Source organism: Pteropus medius, unplaced genomic scaffold, assembly GCF_902729225.1.
Source record: "Pteropus medius unplaced genomic scaffold, Ma_sr-lr_union100, whole genome shotgun sequence".
In the NCBI taxonomy this organism is placed as follows: Eukaryota; Metazoa; Chordata; class Mammalia; order Chiroptera; family Pteropodidae; genus Pteropus; species Pteropus medius.
Window position 1 is genome coordinate 1,392,612 of NW_024353790.1, and position 18,453 is coordinate 1,411,064.

Consider the following 18,453-nt stretch of genomic DNA (forward strand, 5'->3'; position numbering starts at 1 on the left):
ATGGTGGTGGTGGCTAGTGGCCCTCAGTTAAGAAACACCTGGCTATAAAAAGTGCATTCCAGAGTGAAGGCAAGGCAGTCATTCAAAATTGTAATCAAAACCAAATTAAGGGAATGAAAAAAAAAATTTCAAAAACTAAGGCTTGTGTGTAAGTTTGAAATTCCTACAAAGAGTTTAAATATGAGATGAGTTTTAAAAACCTAGGAACTCAATGTTGTTATTCTCTTCTTTCTTCTCTTTTTAAAAAATAACACATGATTGGGGTTTGATGCCAAAGAAATGTTTTGCCTTTACAGGAGTAAATGAAGTTGAGTGGACTCCTCTGAGGACTGCTGACTGAAGAAGAACTAGAAATCAGTGATCACAGCGCTTTCCCCAAAAGTCTCATGAAGTTTTGCTCTAGTCCAATGAATTTCTGCAATTAATTAAATAAACTTTATTTTGTTTTAAGTCTAAATGGAAAATCGAGCCCATTATCTTGGAATACTTATAGTACAGAGTAGACAAACTAATTCCTTCTTCATGTGTGTTAAGACAGAGTGAAAAACTAGACGAAACCAGTATGAAAATCTAAGAGATGCCCATCATCTCTTAAGGTTCTTAGTTCATCAATATGATACTTAATCTCATAAGTGCATCGTACTCATCGCTGAGATCCTGCTTACAGACTTGACTCTCCCACCCCATTATAAATTGCTGTAGGCTAAGAAACGTGTCGTAGCCATTTTTGTTTCCTAGCTCCTACCATACACGACTTGACATAGAGCAGAGGCTCAATAAATTTGTACTGAAGTAAATGATGTCTAACACGTGAATACATTTTCCATGATTTCTTTTCTGGGTATTACAGAAGTGAAATTGCCTGATCATTTGTTCTTCTTCAGTTTTACCCAGAAATTCAGTCGGATTGCTCTTTTTCCGCGAAGTCCCTTTTCAAACCCTTTGCCCATTTTCTGTTGGAGTATTTGTTTTTTCTTATCCGTAGTTTTTGGTGGTTTATATATTCTGAATGCTATTCGTTTGTCTATTGTCTCTGCAAATGTTTTCTTCCAATCTGTCACTTGCTTTTTAACTTTGTACGTTTTATCGTACAGCATTTATTTTTTAATGTAAACCAAACTATCATTTCTTTTATATATCAAGAGTGACTATCTCCTATAAACAATGGCTTTTCTAAGGACATAAATCCCTCCTCGGGCTTGAGATAAACCACTGCATTTAACTTCCGTAGATGGATGTTGAAATGGGACTCTTTTGGTTTCGCTTTTGTCTGAAGACCAAAACGGTGTCAGCTGCTCCCATGCCAAAGGATGACACTAGATCCCATAGCGCCGGCAAAGAAATTGTTTCTAAAGGGTTGACCAGGTTAGAAGCCAGGAAAGGATTTCTTCCAAGAAAATGATCAGTGGGTTGAGCCCTACTTCCTACCACCCAGTGGGAAGGACGTGGAGCTCAGCCCCACCTTCCTCGAGCTGGCGAGTGGGGCTGGCAAGGTTCGGTACTGTCCCTGTCTTAGGGGGAGGCAGTGGTAGATTGGGGCAGAAAGAGAAGTCCACAGGTTGAAACAGCCCGTGGCAGCAGATCAAAAGGTGGCGTGAGAGGCGTAGCTAAACTCCCACAGAAACTAGGTCAGAGGTCGAAGGTACGTGTTGCCTAGAGACCAGCTGTGGAAGCAGCGGGACTGTATAAAAGCGATGCCACCCGGAGGACTTCTGCCAAGAGTGTGGGGCCTTGGCTAGAGACGGTGGATGGTGCCATCGGATACCAAAGCTTTACCCCTGGAGGGGCCGGAAGCAGCCTATAAATGCAAGGTGAGGGTGGACAGAGAAGAACCACCTTCCCCTCCCCCTCCCACTGCCACTGCCACTGCTGGCCAGAGGCAGGCCTGACGTGGGGGAATGAGAAGCTTAATTTTGAGTGAAATCTGGAGTTTAATTTTTATATAAGACTGGATACATATATTTTTTTTTATTAAAATGAGATGATTCTTATGACTGAAAGTGACTAGAGGAATGTTTTAAAAAATATTTGCAGAGGAACCAGACATTAATTGGGAGTGAGAGGCGTCTCCTATAAATTTCGTCCAAGTGCAATAGCGAAGCAGCCCCATGGGCAGGCTGGACCGGGCAGTGCGCGAAGGAGCTTCGGCTCCCGATGGGGCCCGTTCCCGCTCTCCAACACCCCGGCTTTGCTCCCACGCGTCCCATGGAGCCGCAGCATCAACCTACCACCTTCGTGAGAGTCTGAAACCACGGATCTTGAGTCCTGTGCTCTACACACATTCATGTAAATCATTGCTGTCACATAGTCCTACACAATGGAGTGTGATCTGTACACACTGAAAGTAATACAAGAATAGTTATTTGTACACCCATGTTCAAATAGTATTATTTGCAATAACCAAAAGGTGGATGCAACCCAAGTGTCCACTGACACACGATGGAGTATTATACAACCTGAACAAGGAAATCGGAACACATGCGACAACATGGGTGAACCTTGAAGACACGCTAAGTGAAATAAACCAGTCGCGAAAGAACAAATACTAATATGAAGTATCTAGAATAGGCAAAGTCAAGAGACAGACAGTGGAAGGGTGGTTGTCAGGGGCTGGGAGGATGGGGAATGGGTACAGAGTTTCACCGACGAAGAGAGTTCTGGAGATGGATGGTCGCAACAGGTGCACAACAATGTGAATAGAGTTCTGAACTGTGAAGTGCCAATGCACCACTGAACGGTACACTTAAAAATGGTTAAGATGGCAAACTTTATGTTTTATGTATTTTACCACAGTTTAAAAAAATCGTTAACTAAAAAAAAAAAAATTAATGTAATTTAAAAAGGAAATTTAACTTTCATTAGGCATGTACCAATAATAGGAGGAATAATAATGAGGGATGGCTAAGAATGATTGAGTCTTACTGTGCATCGGCTACTGTGACAGGACTCAACACGCATGGTCTCATTTAATCCTCATTGTGAATTTATTAAAAGCCCTATTTTATAGATAAGGAAACTGAGGCACAAAAGAGTAACTTGCCCAAAGCTACACAATTTGAAAGGAGAGTAGATACTCTGACTCCAGCACTAATCCTCAAAGTGATCTGGCAGTAGACAAGATTTCAGTGCCACTTAATTCTCCCTCACTTTCGGCCTCTGAGACTAGAAGAACTCATGGAAATCCTCAGCAGAATCACTTACACGCGCACAGTTCTCTATGGTGTACAAAGCGCATTTGATGCTACCCATTAAAATACTGCAACACAGACGATTTCCCTTTTATCCAAAGAGGAAACTGAGCCCTAAAGAAGTTAAGTCACTTGCCTCAAGTCGGATGACCAGTTCGGGTTCCGATCCCTCAACTTTCACCTCTGGGTCCACGGCTACCCATCCACATCCAATTCCCCATCTTCCAACTTTGCATTTTTCAGATGACAAGGTCTACAGGGACATGCCCCAAAAGGCTAATAACTTGTCCACGGTCACAAAGAGAGCTGGTGTGTTTTACATGTATCATCGGCGTATACCTTTCAAGATGCTTTGCCACGTTAGCACATATTCCACAAATACGCATTGACAGAGTAAGGACTGCTACAGAGGCGGAAAGCTCCATCAGCATAAAATAAAGTGCTTTCTTCTAGAAGCTTTTTTGTTTGTGGAGTGAATGCTTTAGAATCACCACTTCACATAAGCACCCAACTTTTTAGTGCCCGCCTTTACCCAGCCTCCTTGTCCATTAGCTCTACAATTATGCTGTGATCAATTGAGCAAATCCATTTAGACAGCATGTCTAGCCACTCTCGTAGTGGATTTGCTAGCGAAGCAGCAAAGTGCAAGAGACCTGTATATAACACAGACCTTTGAGGAACGAACTACATAAATTCTTATTCGATCCTGACTGAGTGTCTGGAAGGAATTCTTAAAGCAGTCTCAATAGCCTGGAGTGAACTTCAAAATGGCTGAATGTAAAAGTGCAGAGCTCAGTTCTTTTGTCCAGCAGAACCCTTTCTAGTAAAATAACTCATTTCTGAGTTTGACACGAGGCTGATGATTGGTGTGAAAGGAGCAATGACAGGCGCTCAGGTGGTGAATGGAAATTACCTGTCCGCAGGTGGAAATCTGCCAGTGTAATCCCTCAGGTGTCAAATTAAGGTTTTATTCCATGAGCCCTTGTTTGTTCGTTTTTTTCTCACAGCCTTAATATCATGGGTGGGATTGGGGGGCTGGCACCCACTGAGTAAACTCTGTGGCAGGTGCCCTCTACTTTCTCTGCTAGAATATCCAACAAAAGCCAAAGAGAAACAGGTATTGCCAAGGAGAGCTTGACAGCAGCAAAAAGTCTGAAGCCCTACAAATTAAAATGTCAAGGCCATTGGCTGGCACTCCCTGCCCCCCTGCCCCCAATGCCTCTAATCAGACCACAAAAACATGCCTGGATTCAAGGAAGAGCAAACTGATCTCATTTCAAGTTATTAGTACTATTACTGCTAATAATGGCTAACATTGAATGAGCACTTTTCCTGTTAGATTATTTATGCCGTTTGACAGTACGATCCAGGAAGGCAGGGGTGGGTCTGTTTTGCTCAGCACTATATCCCCAGCTGTGAGTCGCATGTCTTGTACATAGTAGGTGTTCAGTAAATATTTGCTGAATGCATAATCTCATTTAGTTTTCACGATAACCCTACAAGGTTCAATACCATATTGTGATCACCAGTTTACAGATGAGAAAACTGAGGCTTGGAGGGCATTAAAATGTGTCCGAGGTCGCTCAGCCAGCAGGTATCGGAGCTTATATTCAAACCCATATGTACTTGACATCAGAATCTGTGGTTCAGCTGCCATATCGTTTCACTAGCACGGCCCAGACTACGGGGCTTTTCCAGTGCCGAGACTATACGCAAGACGGTGTGCCTACAACTCTTCCAGTCCTCGCCTTTTAGACTTATCCAAGGTTCTCCAATAGCTAAGTGAAAAGGAATGACTTACCTACGAATCCTTCTTCACCAACTAGTTTCAGGGCGATTTTATCAGCCAACACCGAAGAGTTGCCGTGGGCGATGTTCGCGAAGGGGCCGGCGTGCACAAACACGGGTGTGCCCTGGGAAGCAGAAGAACAAACTGAAACCCCAAAAGCCAGACGGAAGACCCATCCCGGGCAAACGAGGTAGGTGGGACAAGGCTGTTGGGTGTTTAAAGACCCACAGAAGCCATTCCGCTTTTCTCAATACTGCAAATTTAATGCACGAATTTTCTCAAAGAAAGTTAAGATACCTGACTCGTCCCAAGGACTCCTCCAAATACCAGTGTGTTCTAGAACAGTGCTATTCTACGTTTAACGCCGAACCAAGGAGAAAAGCTCTAAGAACCAGTTGTTTCCTGTGATAATTTTGATAAGCCGCTGTGTTAGCTGCCTGAAATAAACTCTTGACCTTATTTTGTATCACTCTGCATTATATTTTTTAAAAGAATGGAATTAGACCCCGATAGTCTAAGAGGCTTATTTATTTATTTATTTCATTAAGAAATTAATCGGTTCAAGACAAATCTAAAGCAAGCAAAAGAATCAATTCAATTCATGGTAGGTCAACTACATAAGGATGTTATATTTGCGATAATAAGTAAATGTAAAGTTTTTATATTCACAGTAATAAGCTCGTCATTCTGATTTTTAAAGATTCGGTTTAAGACTTTCTCATTGTTTAATTGTCTTACATTGTTAAAAATATGATAACTATTACGTTTTAATTCTTTGACAAAAATCTGTCTATATATTCATTTTTAATGCCATTTCTATACTTCTTCTTTTCCTTTATCAATGAGAACAGACTGTAGCCCTATGTAAAAGAACTTATCCACATGCAGTAAAGCATTCAGGTTTTATTCAGAGGCCGGCCAGGGCCACTGGGGTTCGTGCCTGTGAAGCCTTGGCTCCACCTGTGAAAACACGGCTGTCCTTTCCCTGACATGGAGGGAGAGAGAGTGACGTGGGGGGTGGGCTGGAAGCCATGCAAATCCTATGAACCATGATGAGCTGGCCGTTGGCTGAATATGTTTCAAAGATGAGAAAGCCTGACAAAAGCGGGAAGAAAGGAAGTGAGAGAAAAATCATCTCGGAATGAAAAAGAGAGTGTATCAAAGCCACTCTGTGAGTTCTCTGTTTACTTTTTCTCCCAAGTAAATTATTATCCATCAAGAGGGACAATAACGCCGTCCTGAGAAGGTCATGCAAATGTACGTGGAAATGAAGCTGGGGCTGAAACCCAAACACACACGTTTATGGGTATGCATAAATGTATGTGTAGTGTCTAGAGCTCTACGCGTCTGCCTGTCTCTGATTTATCACGTCTGGTCTGATACGCCTTTCAGGTGCTCTGAAGAAAATACTATCCAGAAGACAAAGCCTCCATCACTTCCTACCCTCGCCAGTGCTAGAATGTGGCGGCCTGTGGTAAGCCAGCAGAGCTGGGAAAAACTTAGCGAGGATAAGGTCATGGGCTCCATCCCGGGTGGGCAGTTGCCTTCGGTCCTCTACAAACTGCGATCCTTGCGGTAGGCATCTGTCTGAGAAGCTCCGGGCACCGGTCTCCAGGGGGGACAGGTGACAGAGTCTGGCTGGATCAGCATAAACACATTGCTATTCTTGACATAACCACTCTAAGGACTAGATCAGCAGCATTTTAGTTTTCATGTAAAATGAAATCAAAGGCCACACAGCATGTTAATCACTAAAGCAGTGTTCGAGCCCTGGTTTTGGAGTCTGAATGGAAAAATTAGTAGAAATCGTTAGACATTTAAACAGACACACATATGCTCAGACGCTCAACTAGTGTTTGTAGCTACATGACGCAGTACACAGTTAAATACTTTGATTAAAAAATCCTATGACTAATCCAAAGATATAAAACTATCTAGCACGAGTCTGGTATTTTATTTTATATGCAGAACTCTTAGGAAAATAATGCAGGAACTATTTTGGTTTCTCATGATTTCAAAGCTATGGATATTCTCCAGAAGGGACTTTTCAAACTTTTCATAAGATTAACACCTCAATTACCCATTTGCTTACTTGCTCTACAAGACCTTTGTCCAAAAGAACTTTCTGCAATGCGGAAAATATTCTACATCTGCACCATCCAATACAATAGCCACTATCCACACAAGGCTACTCCGTACTTAAAAGGTAGCTAGTAAAATTTTTTTAAAAAATAAATAACTATATAAATAGAAATAGAGCTGGTATGACTACGGAACTGAATTGTAAATTTTATTTAATTTAAGCTGATTTATATCAAAATAACCACGTGACCAGCAGCTACCATATTGGACAGCGCCCTGTAGCAAAGGGGTGTTGCCTAACCATCCCACGGCATAATGTTAAGGCCTCTCCTCCAAAGTCTTTCACAGGGAAGTCTGCAACCTGGCTACACATGAGAGTCACCCAGGGTCCCTAGGCCTTATGCCCTGGACATTCTGGTCCATTTGGTCTGGGGGGGAACCCGGTATCGGTGTTTTTAAATTTTTCTTGGTGATTCGAATGTACATCCAGGATTGAAAACTGCCGGTCTCCTGGCAACTTGGAGTGATGTCACCCTAGATAAGCTCCGATGAGCTGAACAATCGAGCATATTTGGACCTGAGCACAAAGACACAATCTGTATGCTAATCAGAGATTTTTAGATTATTTGCTGATTTAGATTTCCAGTGTGCCACTGAATAGCCAGATTAACCTCAAATGAACATTTAGGACCCAGCTGGCAGAGTTCATACATGCAGATCTCTTAACTAAATGCTGTGTTTATTTTTTAAACAATGCCCATCGTCTGTTAAAGTAATGACAAAATGGCCTAGATAGATACAAATGTGAGCAGCCCAGCCAATTAATTCATTAACGAAATGGAAATTCGACTTTTAGAATGGGATATATCTTAAAGGTGTAAGTAATTTTTAACTTAAGAAAGGTAATTATTTAGAACAATAAGCTCTTAACTGTAAAATTAATAATGTGTTCATTTTTGTGTTATGAAGACACAATACCACATCTTTATATATTTCTCTCTCACTCAGTTATTTATTCAACAAATATGTACTGTTAGGAGCAATGTAGTAAAAATAATGAGTATTCATTTAATCATTCAACAAGCGTTTACTGAGCATCTATCGCGTGCTCACTTCCAGGAGCCAGGGACACGGCGGGGAACAGGATGGAACAGGTCCTGCCTCATGCAGGAAACACGCAGGGCAATAGGACGCTAGGATAATACTCTGTGCCATGCAGAGAGTGACAAGAGGTGACTGGGGCTGCGGTGGCCAAGTGGCCTCGGAGGCCTGTCTGGGGAGCTGACGTTGAAATGACATGAGACCTGAGGGAAGGGACGGAGCCCGTGAAATGAGGAAGAGTGTCCAGGGCAGTGCTGTCTGCGGGGAGCAGGCCTGGGCAGGGAGGGAGTCAGGGGTGAGGAATGGGGTGGGGACGGGGCAGTGGCCAAATCCTGCGGGATTTCCAGGCCAGAGTGAGGACAAGGGTGGACCACCAAGACCTCTAAGAGGAAGACAGCAGGGCTTTGAGACCACTGCCCGCTCCGTGGAGAAGGGTTTTGGAAGAAAGAGTGGGGGGCGCGAGACCTGCCGGGAGGCTGCTTGGTGGCAGGTGGGCATGCTGGTGCTGAGGAAGTGGGGGGAGGCAGGCAGGGCGGGGAAAGGAGAGGGGGTCTTTAGGCCAATCTCTAGGTTGTTGGCTTAAACCACTTGGTCACTAGATTTGGGGGGATGAGCAAGTTGGGAGGAAGTAGGAGGTTGCTGGGAATCAAAGATCCTATTTTACACATACGTTTAAAGTGCCCTTTACCCACCCAAGCGGCTTTTGGTAATTATACCTACAAGTCTGAAACGCTAAGGTCAGGAGATTCAGAACCAGAGTTTGGGGGTCATCACATGGCGGGGACTGGGGGAGGGCACAGCTGGGGAAGTGTGGGCTCAGGGCTTCCAACACTGAGGGGCTGAGCTGAGAGGCCAGTAAAGGAGACGGAGCAGAGGCCACCGAGAAGGTCCGGGAGAACGAGGTGTCGCAGAAACCAGAAGCAGCAAGTGCTCCAGAAGGAAGAGACGTCAGCTGCGTCAGACCCCGCTGAGAGGTCACACAGGTAAGGACAGAGAAAGGAAGACTTGAGTGCAGGGAGGGATAGGTGACCTCGACAGGAACAGACAGCGGAAGTGGGACCTGAGGTCAGGCTGACGTCACTGAGAGGGTGAGAGGTGAGGCAGTGGAGACCCCAGTCACAGACGGTACGTCCGACTGTGAGAGGAGCAGAGGGACGGAGCAGTGGCCGGATGGGGACACGGGGTCACCGGAGGGTTTGGAACTGTTTTAAGAAAGCTTAAATGTGAGCGTGTTCGCACGCTGATGGGATGATCAGGAGAGGACGGAGCTCCAGCTACCGGGGGCAGAGGCCTGACCGGAAGGCGCTTCTGCTCTCCGCCCCCAGCTCCGGGCCCAGCTCCACGCTGCGTCCTCATGGGATCGTCCAGCTCTCTCCGGTTCCACTATCTGTCATATTGTTGTATCCAGATTCTTGTTCTCTGCTGGAACCTTCTGATCTCAGGGCACATTTCTACCCCAGGGCCTCTGCACTAAATGTGGCCTTCTGCCCAGACGGCCTTCCCTCGAGAGACATACATGGCTCGCTCTTGGTTAATTCACATCTCTGCTCAGGTATCCCTTCATCAGACACCATGTTGCACATCCACGTCACTCTGTCCCCTCATCCCGTCTTATTTTTCTTCTTCAGTCCTTGCCACCAGCTGACAGGCTACGTATTGATTTACTTCTCTACTGTCTGGCTCCTGCACCCACTAGAGTGCAAGCTCCAAGAGGTTGGGGACTTTGGTGTTAGCTGTCATGTCCTAAGCACCCATCATCAGGCCCGCTTGTGTTGTGTGCTCAATAAATATTAAATCCCCACAATAACCCTATTAGGTTACTTGTTTTCATTATCTCTATTTTACATGGGAACAAGAGAGGCTGAGATGATTAGAACACGTGCCCAAGGTCACAGTTAGTAAATGGCAGAGTGTACACCCAAACTCAACTTTGAATCGGCCGAATGAATGAATAAAGGAGTGGATATTCCGCTTGTCCTTCTGCGATGTCTTCCCCCAATGCGCCTGCTCTCTGGTCACCTACCCCTTTCTCTGTCCCACTACAGCCTGAGCATAAGCAGCCTGCTGGCACCGCTGATGATGTGCATCACCTCCCAGCTGCCCTGTTCAGTGACATCTAGAAGGGAGCCAGAAACTGGCCGTGGTGGGAACATTTACACCATGGAAACTGGCAAATGCTATGTTAGCTGCTACAGTACTTACCAGTACAACACTGTCTCCCCGGTCCGCCACCCCAACCTCCCACCCGTCTCCTCATTAACTGGACCCAGCTATTGCCTCCATGTTTGCACCCAAATCCTGGGGTCTCATTAGCTAGGAGGAGGGAATGAGACAATTACTACATTGGATGAGCAAGACGAGTAACTAAAAGTTGGATGAAAACAGAAATATTTGATAAGGAAATTTAAGTGCAATGAAGACAAGAGCTAGAAAGTCACATACCAAAACATTCTCATAAAAGCAGGGTATAGCATATTCTCCTGGAAAACATTTCTCAACATTTACTGTGTGTTTTTTTTCCCAAAAAACTGAAAACCTAATGATTATGAGAGGCTAAATTAAAAAACAGGGCAAAAAATATGTAAATATGGTTATACGACTTACTGACATATTAGATATGTTGAGTTTCTAAGTTTCTACTCTGGTTAATTAGTATGTCATTAGCCAAGACATGAATTATATTAAAGTATCTATAAATACACTTTCAACTTTTTTGGATGACCAAGCAGTACTTCTGATGCTCCCTGTGGGCTCATATTGGCTGGAAATGCTCACGTTGTGTGGGGTACACGAGCAATCCAATAACGCAAACTGTCAACGATTTCTGTAGAAGGGAAATCACTTACTTCTAGGGTCTGCATCAGATTTGGTTTTATTGCATCTTTCATCAAAACTGTCAAAGCACCTGTCACCCCCTGAAAAAGAGAGAACAAAACAAAACACTTATTTAATCCCTATCAAAATATCAATGAGATTTTTCAAAGAACTAGAACAAATATTCTTAAAATTTATATGAAACCACAAAAGACCCAAATAGACAAAGAAATCTTAAGGAAAAAAAAAAACAAAACAAAGCTGGAGGTATCAGTAACTTGCTTCCTGATTTCCGACTGTACTACAAAGCTATAGTAATCAAACCTATATGGGACTGGGGCAGAAACAGACACATAGATTAATGGGACAGAACAGAGAGCCCCGAAACAAAGCCGTGCTTATATGGTCAATCTACGGAAGAGGCAAGAACATAAGCAAGAACCAACAATGGGGGAAAGACAGTTTCTTCAACAAATGCTGAAAAGATGAAACTAGACCACTTTCTGACACCATATACAAATATAAACTCAAAATGGATTAAAGACTTAAATGTAAGACCTGAAACCATAAAGCTCCCAGAAGAAAACGTAGGCAGTTAACCCTCTGACACTGCTCTTAGCAACGTTTCTTTTTTGGATATGTCTCCTCGGGTAAGGGCAACAAAAGAACAAATTAACAAATGGGACTCCATCGAACTAAAAATCTGCACAGCAGAAGAAACCATCAACAAGACGAAAAAGTGATCTGCTGAACGGGAGAAGATATTTGCAAAAGATATATCAGATAAGGAATTATCTAGGATGGACCTAGAGAGTATTATGCTAAGTGAATCCAAAATATACATATTAAAAAAATATAGAGAGATCCACATCAAAAAACAAACAATCCGGAGGATCCAAATAGACATTTTGCCAACAGGCACACGAAGATGCTCAATGTCACTAATCATCAGGGGGATCCAAATCAAAACCACAAGATATTACCTAACTCCTGTCAGAATGTCTATTGTCAAAGACAACAAATAACAAGTGTCGGTGAAGATGTGGAGAAAAGGGAACCCTTGTGCATTGTTGGTGGGAATATAAATTGGTGCAGCCACTATGGCCATTCCCCCAAAAAACTAAAAATAGAACTACCATATGATATAGCAATTCCACTTCTGGGTATTTATTCAAAGAAAATGAAAACTCTAATTTGAAAAGATATACATCTCCCTACGTTCATTGCAGCATTACTAGTAATAACAAGATATACAAGCAACCTAAGTTTCCATTGATAGATGAACAGATAGAGAAGATAGAGTATATATACACGATGGAATATTACTCAGCCATAAAAAAGAATGAAATCTTGCCATTTGCTACAACGTGGATGGACCTAGAGAGTATTATGCTAAGTGAAATCAGTCTGACAGAGAATAACGATTACCATATGATTTCACTTCCAGTTATAAAATAAGTCACGGGGATGTAATGTACAGCATAAGGAAAAAGAGTCACTAGTAAGTATGTATGGAATAAGTATGTATGGTGACAGATGGTTACGAGATTTATTGTGGTGATCACGAGGTACATAAATGTTGAATCACCATGCTGTACACCTGAAACTAATATCCCGCATGTCAACTATAATTAAAAATAAATTAAAAAAATATTTTTGCCCATAAAAAAATAACACACTTATTTAGATTACTGACAAAAGAGTATCTGGCCGTTTCTCACTGGGCCCCCCAGGCTCCTCTCCCCTCTGTGTGACATGTGACAGAGCACTGCCACCTCTGCCCATCTCTTCCCACCTGAATGGATGCCAGCCATCTGCAAGGTGAAGAGTGATGAGGAAGGAGAAGTCATTGCCTTTTTCCCCCAAAACCTTCTTTAAGGGTGTTTAAGAGGCTTGCCAGAGAGCAGACTTTTTGGTCCGCCTACAAGTGTTTTCTGGCAATTGTGACTGTTAAATTTTCATTACCAGAGATTTTACTACTGCCTGAAGAAACGAGAGGAAGAACTGAAATGCGGCTGTTTATCAAGTGGGAGTGAGGAGAGATAAAAAGGAACTTTCTAAAAGCACCCATTCTGGTTTCCCACCCTCTCTCAACCTGCCATCCCACAGGTAGAGAAGGCACTTGAGAAAAAATGCTGCATTTGAGAGGTTCTCGCTTTCTGGGTCCCATGTCATCTGTCTGCCTAGAGCGGCACGCCACTAATCTTAACAGATCAGGTGGTGGAATCTCTAGAGAATCTTCATCTCTCCAAAGTACATTAGTTTATTATTTTCTTCCTCTACTTCTGTCATTAATGATGTCAAATGTTTCTCTTATGTGATCGATTACTATTTCTACACTTAATCACTTAAGGTTTATAAGAAAATCCAATTTAGCGTCTACTTGACTGTACAAAATAGACATTGCATGAAAGGTAACCTACCTATTATAGATATATTAAGATCTTTTACTGTGAACGCTGCTGGACAGGAAGGGCTCAAAGAAATTAGTTCTCTTTTCATAACCCAGAGCATGTGGAAGAGTAGTTTGCCTGCTTGTCTGCACACTGTCCTTGCTTATACTTTCCAGTCAAATAAACTAGAGGAGGAAGGAAACTGGATGTTTCTGATGGATTGTCTCAGGGAGGTTACTACCTGCCTGGCGTTCCATGCCACATCTTCTCCTTTGCTGCTCCTCACTGTTACACGGACTGTCATTGAACCCATGCAAAAAAACACTTCATCATCGATGGCAACTCTGGGGCTATCGCGTCCACTATAAACTATGTCACCCATTCCACATCCCAAGTCCACACCTGGGAGAGGTTGGGCATATTCATCCAGGGTACAGCAGAATCAATCATCTTATAAAAAACCTCAGGAGGCCGTCTGTTCCGATTCTCGATGCGTTATATAAATTTTTTTGACCAAATCAAAAAGAAACTATAAAGAAGTAAAAAGAAAAGACAGATGCCCCTAAAGTCCTCCCTTAATTTTCTGTGGAAGACCAACTACTGATAGCTCCAACTTGGTAAAACACAATCTGTAGAGATTAGGTACTTTTGCCAGGAAGAAACATGACGGATAACTAAAAAGAGAGACTTTGAGTTTGTTCTGGGCCAAGATTTTTATCACACCAAAAAAATAGAAGTTTGGGGAAATAATATCTGAGGATTAAGTTTCAAATTACCCCTGCTACATATTTATTGGCACCTAAGGTTAATAGGATACGGAAAAATATATTTATGAAGAAACTGTAATATGTCAGTTGAGATAAAAATGTAAAGTTTTTGACAATTTTTGAAAAGCAGTACTTTTATAGCAAATGAAATATGGGTTTTCTCTTTAAGCTTTGCACTCAGCGTTCCATAGGGCAGCTGATATAAACATATCTATTTAATTTACTTGACGAGACCTATGAGATGAGTCAGTCAGATTCATTTCTTCTAAAACAGCCAAAAAGTAATCAAGACATGTTGGCAGAGGATTCATATTACGTCCTAAGCTCTTGGAATTAATAAAATATTAATCTGCCTCTCTCCTTCCACAACTGTTTTTCAATTGGCAGTGTGTGTTTTAGATTCCATTATCATATGTGACTCAGTCTGTGGGAAGTAAGCTTACATTTAGAGTAATGGCTGTCCGACAGGCCTATGTCATTTCTGCGTACTTATAAACATGTACAAGCAAACGAAATAACTGTATCACTGATGGAGTTTAAGTTAACAGTAAAGATGGTTACTGAAAAATAGGAACAAAAAGCTTAGCGTGCCAAAGTAGAATAAGCATCAAAAAAAGCAGTGGGTGTGTCAGGATTCTGTGAACGCTTTATACAGAGCATCCTTCCGCTGGAAGAGAAGCTGGAAGAGAAACACTGATTAAGGGGGAGACCTGCTTTTCTAATGTGAAATCAAATTTAAAGCACAAAATTAAACAGGCCAGGGTGCCCAGGGAGCAGGCTGGAGCCAAAAAACGTGCCAGATTAATTTAATCATCCCTTTCATGAAGGCGGAGCCACTTCTTATTCCTTTGAAAAGTGATTTGCCCTAAATTTAAAGCAGGCATAGATTGCACTTTAAAAAAAAAAAGCCACAGGATACGCAGGAGGATGACCCCACCCCAGGGAGAGCAGAGATCAGGACTGGCAAGAATCTGGAAAAGCTTATGAAATAAATTTCACGTGCTTTGGTTACGGCCAATTACAAGCACGTTATAAATGAGAACATTATGAAGCTGTAAAATAAACAGGCTTGCAACGGGAAAAATGTGTGTGCAGAAATTCTCTGAATTCCCGTTACATGCATCGATAAGAGAGAGAGAGAGATCCTTCATCCTCCCAATTATAAAAGAACAGGGACAGCGAGCTCTCTGGAGCTTCTGAGACGCACGTACTCACCAAATCTTCTGCGGTTATGGGCTGTCCATTTTTGTCACTGGCCACCACCATTCTTCCCAGCCGCTCCTTCATGTCTGTGAGGCCGTCGGTCAGGGCCAGCACTGCCATGATCTCACTGGCCACCGCGATGTCGAACTGCGCCTAAGATGGCAAAAGCAAAGGGACTTGGTCATCTGGATGGCCATTTCAGCAATGAAGTTCTTGCAGGCCGGGGGGTTATTCTCAATAGGCCCTTTTCAAAGGCTTCTGCTTTCTGAGTGTCTAGAGTGTCGCGATCCTGGGCTTGGTGCTCTAGGGTGGCCTCCTAGGGTGGCTGCACTCGACTTCTGGTTGCTCTGCTGAGCAGTACTCGGCCTGGCTAGGCCCCTGTTACAACAACTCGTGGCCCTATTTGCTTTTGTCTCATGTTTCAGATTTGTAATGATCAATGATTAATATGATTACCTGTTTGATGCATATCTCTACTGTTGGACTATAAGTGCCATGAAGGCAGGGACTGTCTGGGGAGGGCTCACCCCCAAATGACCAGCTTGGAGGACTGAGTGTGAAACCCAGCAGGCACTCAGTATATATCCACTGACTAAATGAGCATCTCCGCTCTTACCCATCGGCATGTCTAGGGGGCTGCATTTGTCTATCCAGCAAAGGGATGAGGAATAGACAGTGAAAGGAGGCCTTGAGGCCAATTTCCCAGAGTAAGAGCTCAACACAGCAGTGAGGACACCCTAACGTGTATGAGCCACCAAGTCAAAAGGAGACACAGAATCAATTTGCAGCCTTCCATGAGGGCTTGGCCACAGCAGATCGCGAAGTGCCCAGCAGTGAACGCTGGAGAGCGAATGCTTTCTGCGAAATATTCCTGCGCCTTCCTATTCCCGCTCCTGGCTCTGACTCCAAGCTGCACGCAGTCCAACAGGAACTAAAAGAGACACAAGGAATTGCACTTCCTTCTCCTCATAATTCAGCCACTGGACAGACCACTTCATTATGCTCCAGCTGAATTCTCTTCTTCCCAAGGGGCACGTGAGCCAGACATGTTCAAGCATACACAGAGAGAAAATGGCTATGTCCTAGTGGGATCACTTTATGAAACATTTTATTGTCCATTTCCGTCACTGAGAAGAAAGGAAATGAAGGAAATGAAGGAAAGAAGGAGCTTTCTGGCTACTGCTGATTGAGATTTCATTAGTCATTGATTTAGTGAAAAAATATTATCTGGAAGTCGAATGCAACTATATTCAATTATTATAGTCTCAATATAACCTATTCCAAATACAAGTGATTTTTCATTGTATGAGATTTAGGATTCTCTATATCACCATTACAATATAAACAGTGTTCATAAAAATGACTGTAAATATGGAGGCTTTCTATACACAACACAAAACTACAAATATTCTTAAAATAGTACCTATATAAGTAATGAGGATTTATAATACGCATACAAGTTCTTCATTTGTAATCATTACAATTTCACAATTTTGCATCTTGAGCAATATCAAAAAATGAAACAACTTAGATCACTATCAATATCATTGTTACTCATTTTATTGATTGAATGATGTACCCATTTAGAGGGCTGCTCATTTTTGTGTTGCAAATAAAATGTTTCAAAATCATATAAAGGTGTAAATGAAATTATACTTATTGTTTATGACAAATTTAAACATAGGACATTAAAGAATGTTAGCATGAATGTGAATCGATGTAGCTTTTCTGGAAGGTAATGTGGAAATACTCATTGATATTTGAAATCTATATCCTCTTTGACTCTGCAGTTATGGAGCTAGGAGCTTGTCCTAAGGATGTCATCTGACAAGAACACACACACAAATACGTGTGGATGTCGCCTTGTGTCCATCACTTTATCAATTACAGCACAACACTGCAAACACCCCAAGGGTCCATTACCAGGGAACAGGATGGATCGATTATGGTACAATCTGCAAGATGAGATAATCTATAGCCATTAAAAAATGATCACATAGATCACCCTTTATTGACATAAAAAGATGTCCTCAATTGGGTCTTATGGTTTAAAGAAAAGCAATTAAAGCTTTTAAATATAATCCCCCTTTTCATTAAAAACCACATATGCATAAAGCGATATAGGATATAACTGTGGGCAAGTTACTTAACATACTTTTCTCGTTTGTAAACCAGATTTACAAACCGAATGTGCTCATGTATATAATAAACCTACCAATACAAGGCACATAGTAGGCGTTTAAATCACAGCCAGTATTCATCTTCCCTCTCTCCAGTGCCTACTAACAGTACAAAAAATATGCAGAGAAATGAGGATTCTTTCCCAATCCTCTTTCCAGAGGAACTATTGTCAGAAGTTGGTGTACTCTTACCAGCTTCCATTTTATGTGTTTATAGACATATTTGAACATGTATGTTGGCTTTTTCTTAACAAAAACTAGATATCGCTATATGCATTTTCCTCCAAAATTTTTTAATGTGTTTTTCTTTAACCTTCCCATTTCACAATCAGTATGGGAGCTCTATGTCACTCCCTCTATACACCCTATACATCCTTTATTATTTTCAGCCACCATATGTATCTGTGGGACAGAAAGAGGTCCTAAAGATATGTAACCACCCCACTAATGAACATTTGGACTGTTTCAAATTTTCAACATTATAAATAATGCTGTAATTAATATCTTTATACAAAGATTTTTTTTTGCACATATGCAAATATTCCCCCTTCTCCTATTTTTTTTCACATCTGTAGTCCTGAAGTTCAAATCGTTGGGTCATTCCAAATTTTAATACTCACAAACTATCATCTAAGAAGCTCTACCAATCTACACTCCCACTAACACTGTATAAAAGTCTAATCCTTGCCATGCCCTCTGCTCAAATGACACGAGGCTGCAATTTCATTAAAAAAAAAAATGTCACAACACACTGCTTTTCTTTGGACGAGATGCTTTTCAATGCCAGATTGAAGGCATAAGACACATGCAAACCTGTGACTGTGATGTGAGGGGCATCCCAGGGCTGGGTGGTCCACACCAGGGCCTGGCCTCAGGACCACATTCAGAACCCCAGGCTGAAACGAATTTGTCAGCAGGATGTGGGGTCAGCACAGG

General features: G+C 42.3%; 1 protein-coding gene across 3 annotated transcripts in view; it reads right to left on the bottom strand.

Moving 5' to 3' along the window:
• The window catches only part of MTHFD1L (methylenetetrahydrofolate dehydrogenase (NADP+ dependent) 1 like), a 167,009-nt gene that overhangs the window by 92,639 nt on the left and 55,917 nt on the right, over nucleotides 1-18,453 (bottom strand). For 2 of the 3 annotated variants that reach the window (XM_039851354.1, XM_039851355.1), the window contains 3 exons: nucleotides 15,350-15,490; nucleotides 11,007-11,075; nucleotides 4,990-5,101 (listed from right to left, as the gene is read on the bottom strand). In XM_039851354.1, coding sequence (XP_039707288.1) covers nucleotides 4,990-5,101; nucleotides 11,007-11,075; nucleotides 15,350-15,490 — 322 coding nt within the window. Of the gene's footprint in view, nucleotides 1-4,989; nucleotides 5,102-11,006; nucleotides 11,076-15,349; nucleotides 15,491-18,453 lie in introns of those variants that run through there. The other variant, XR_005650379.1, reaches the window with a different exon arrangement.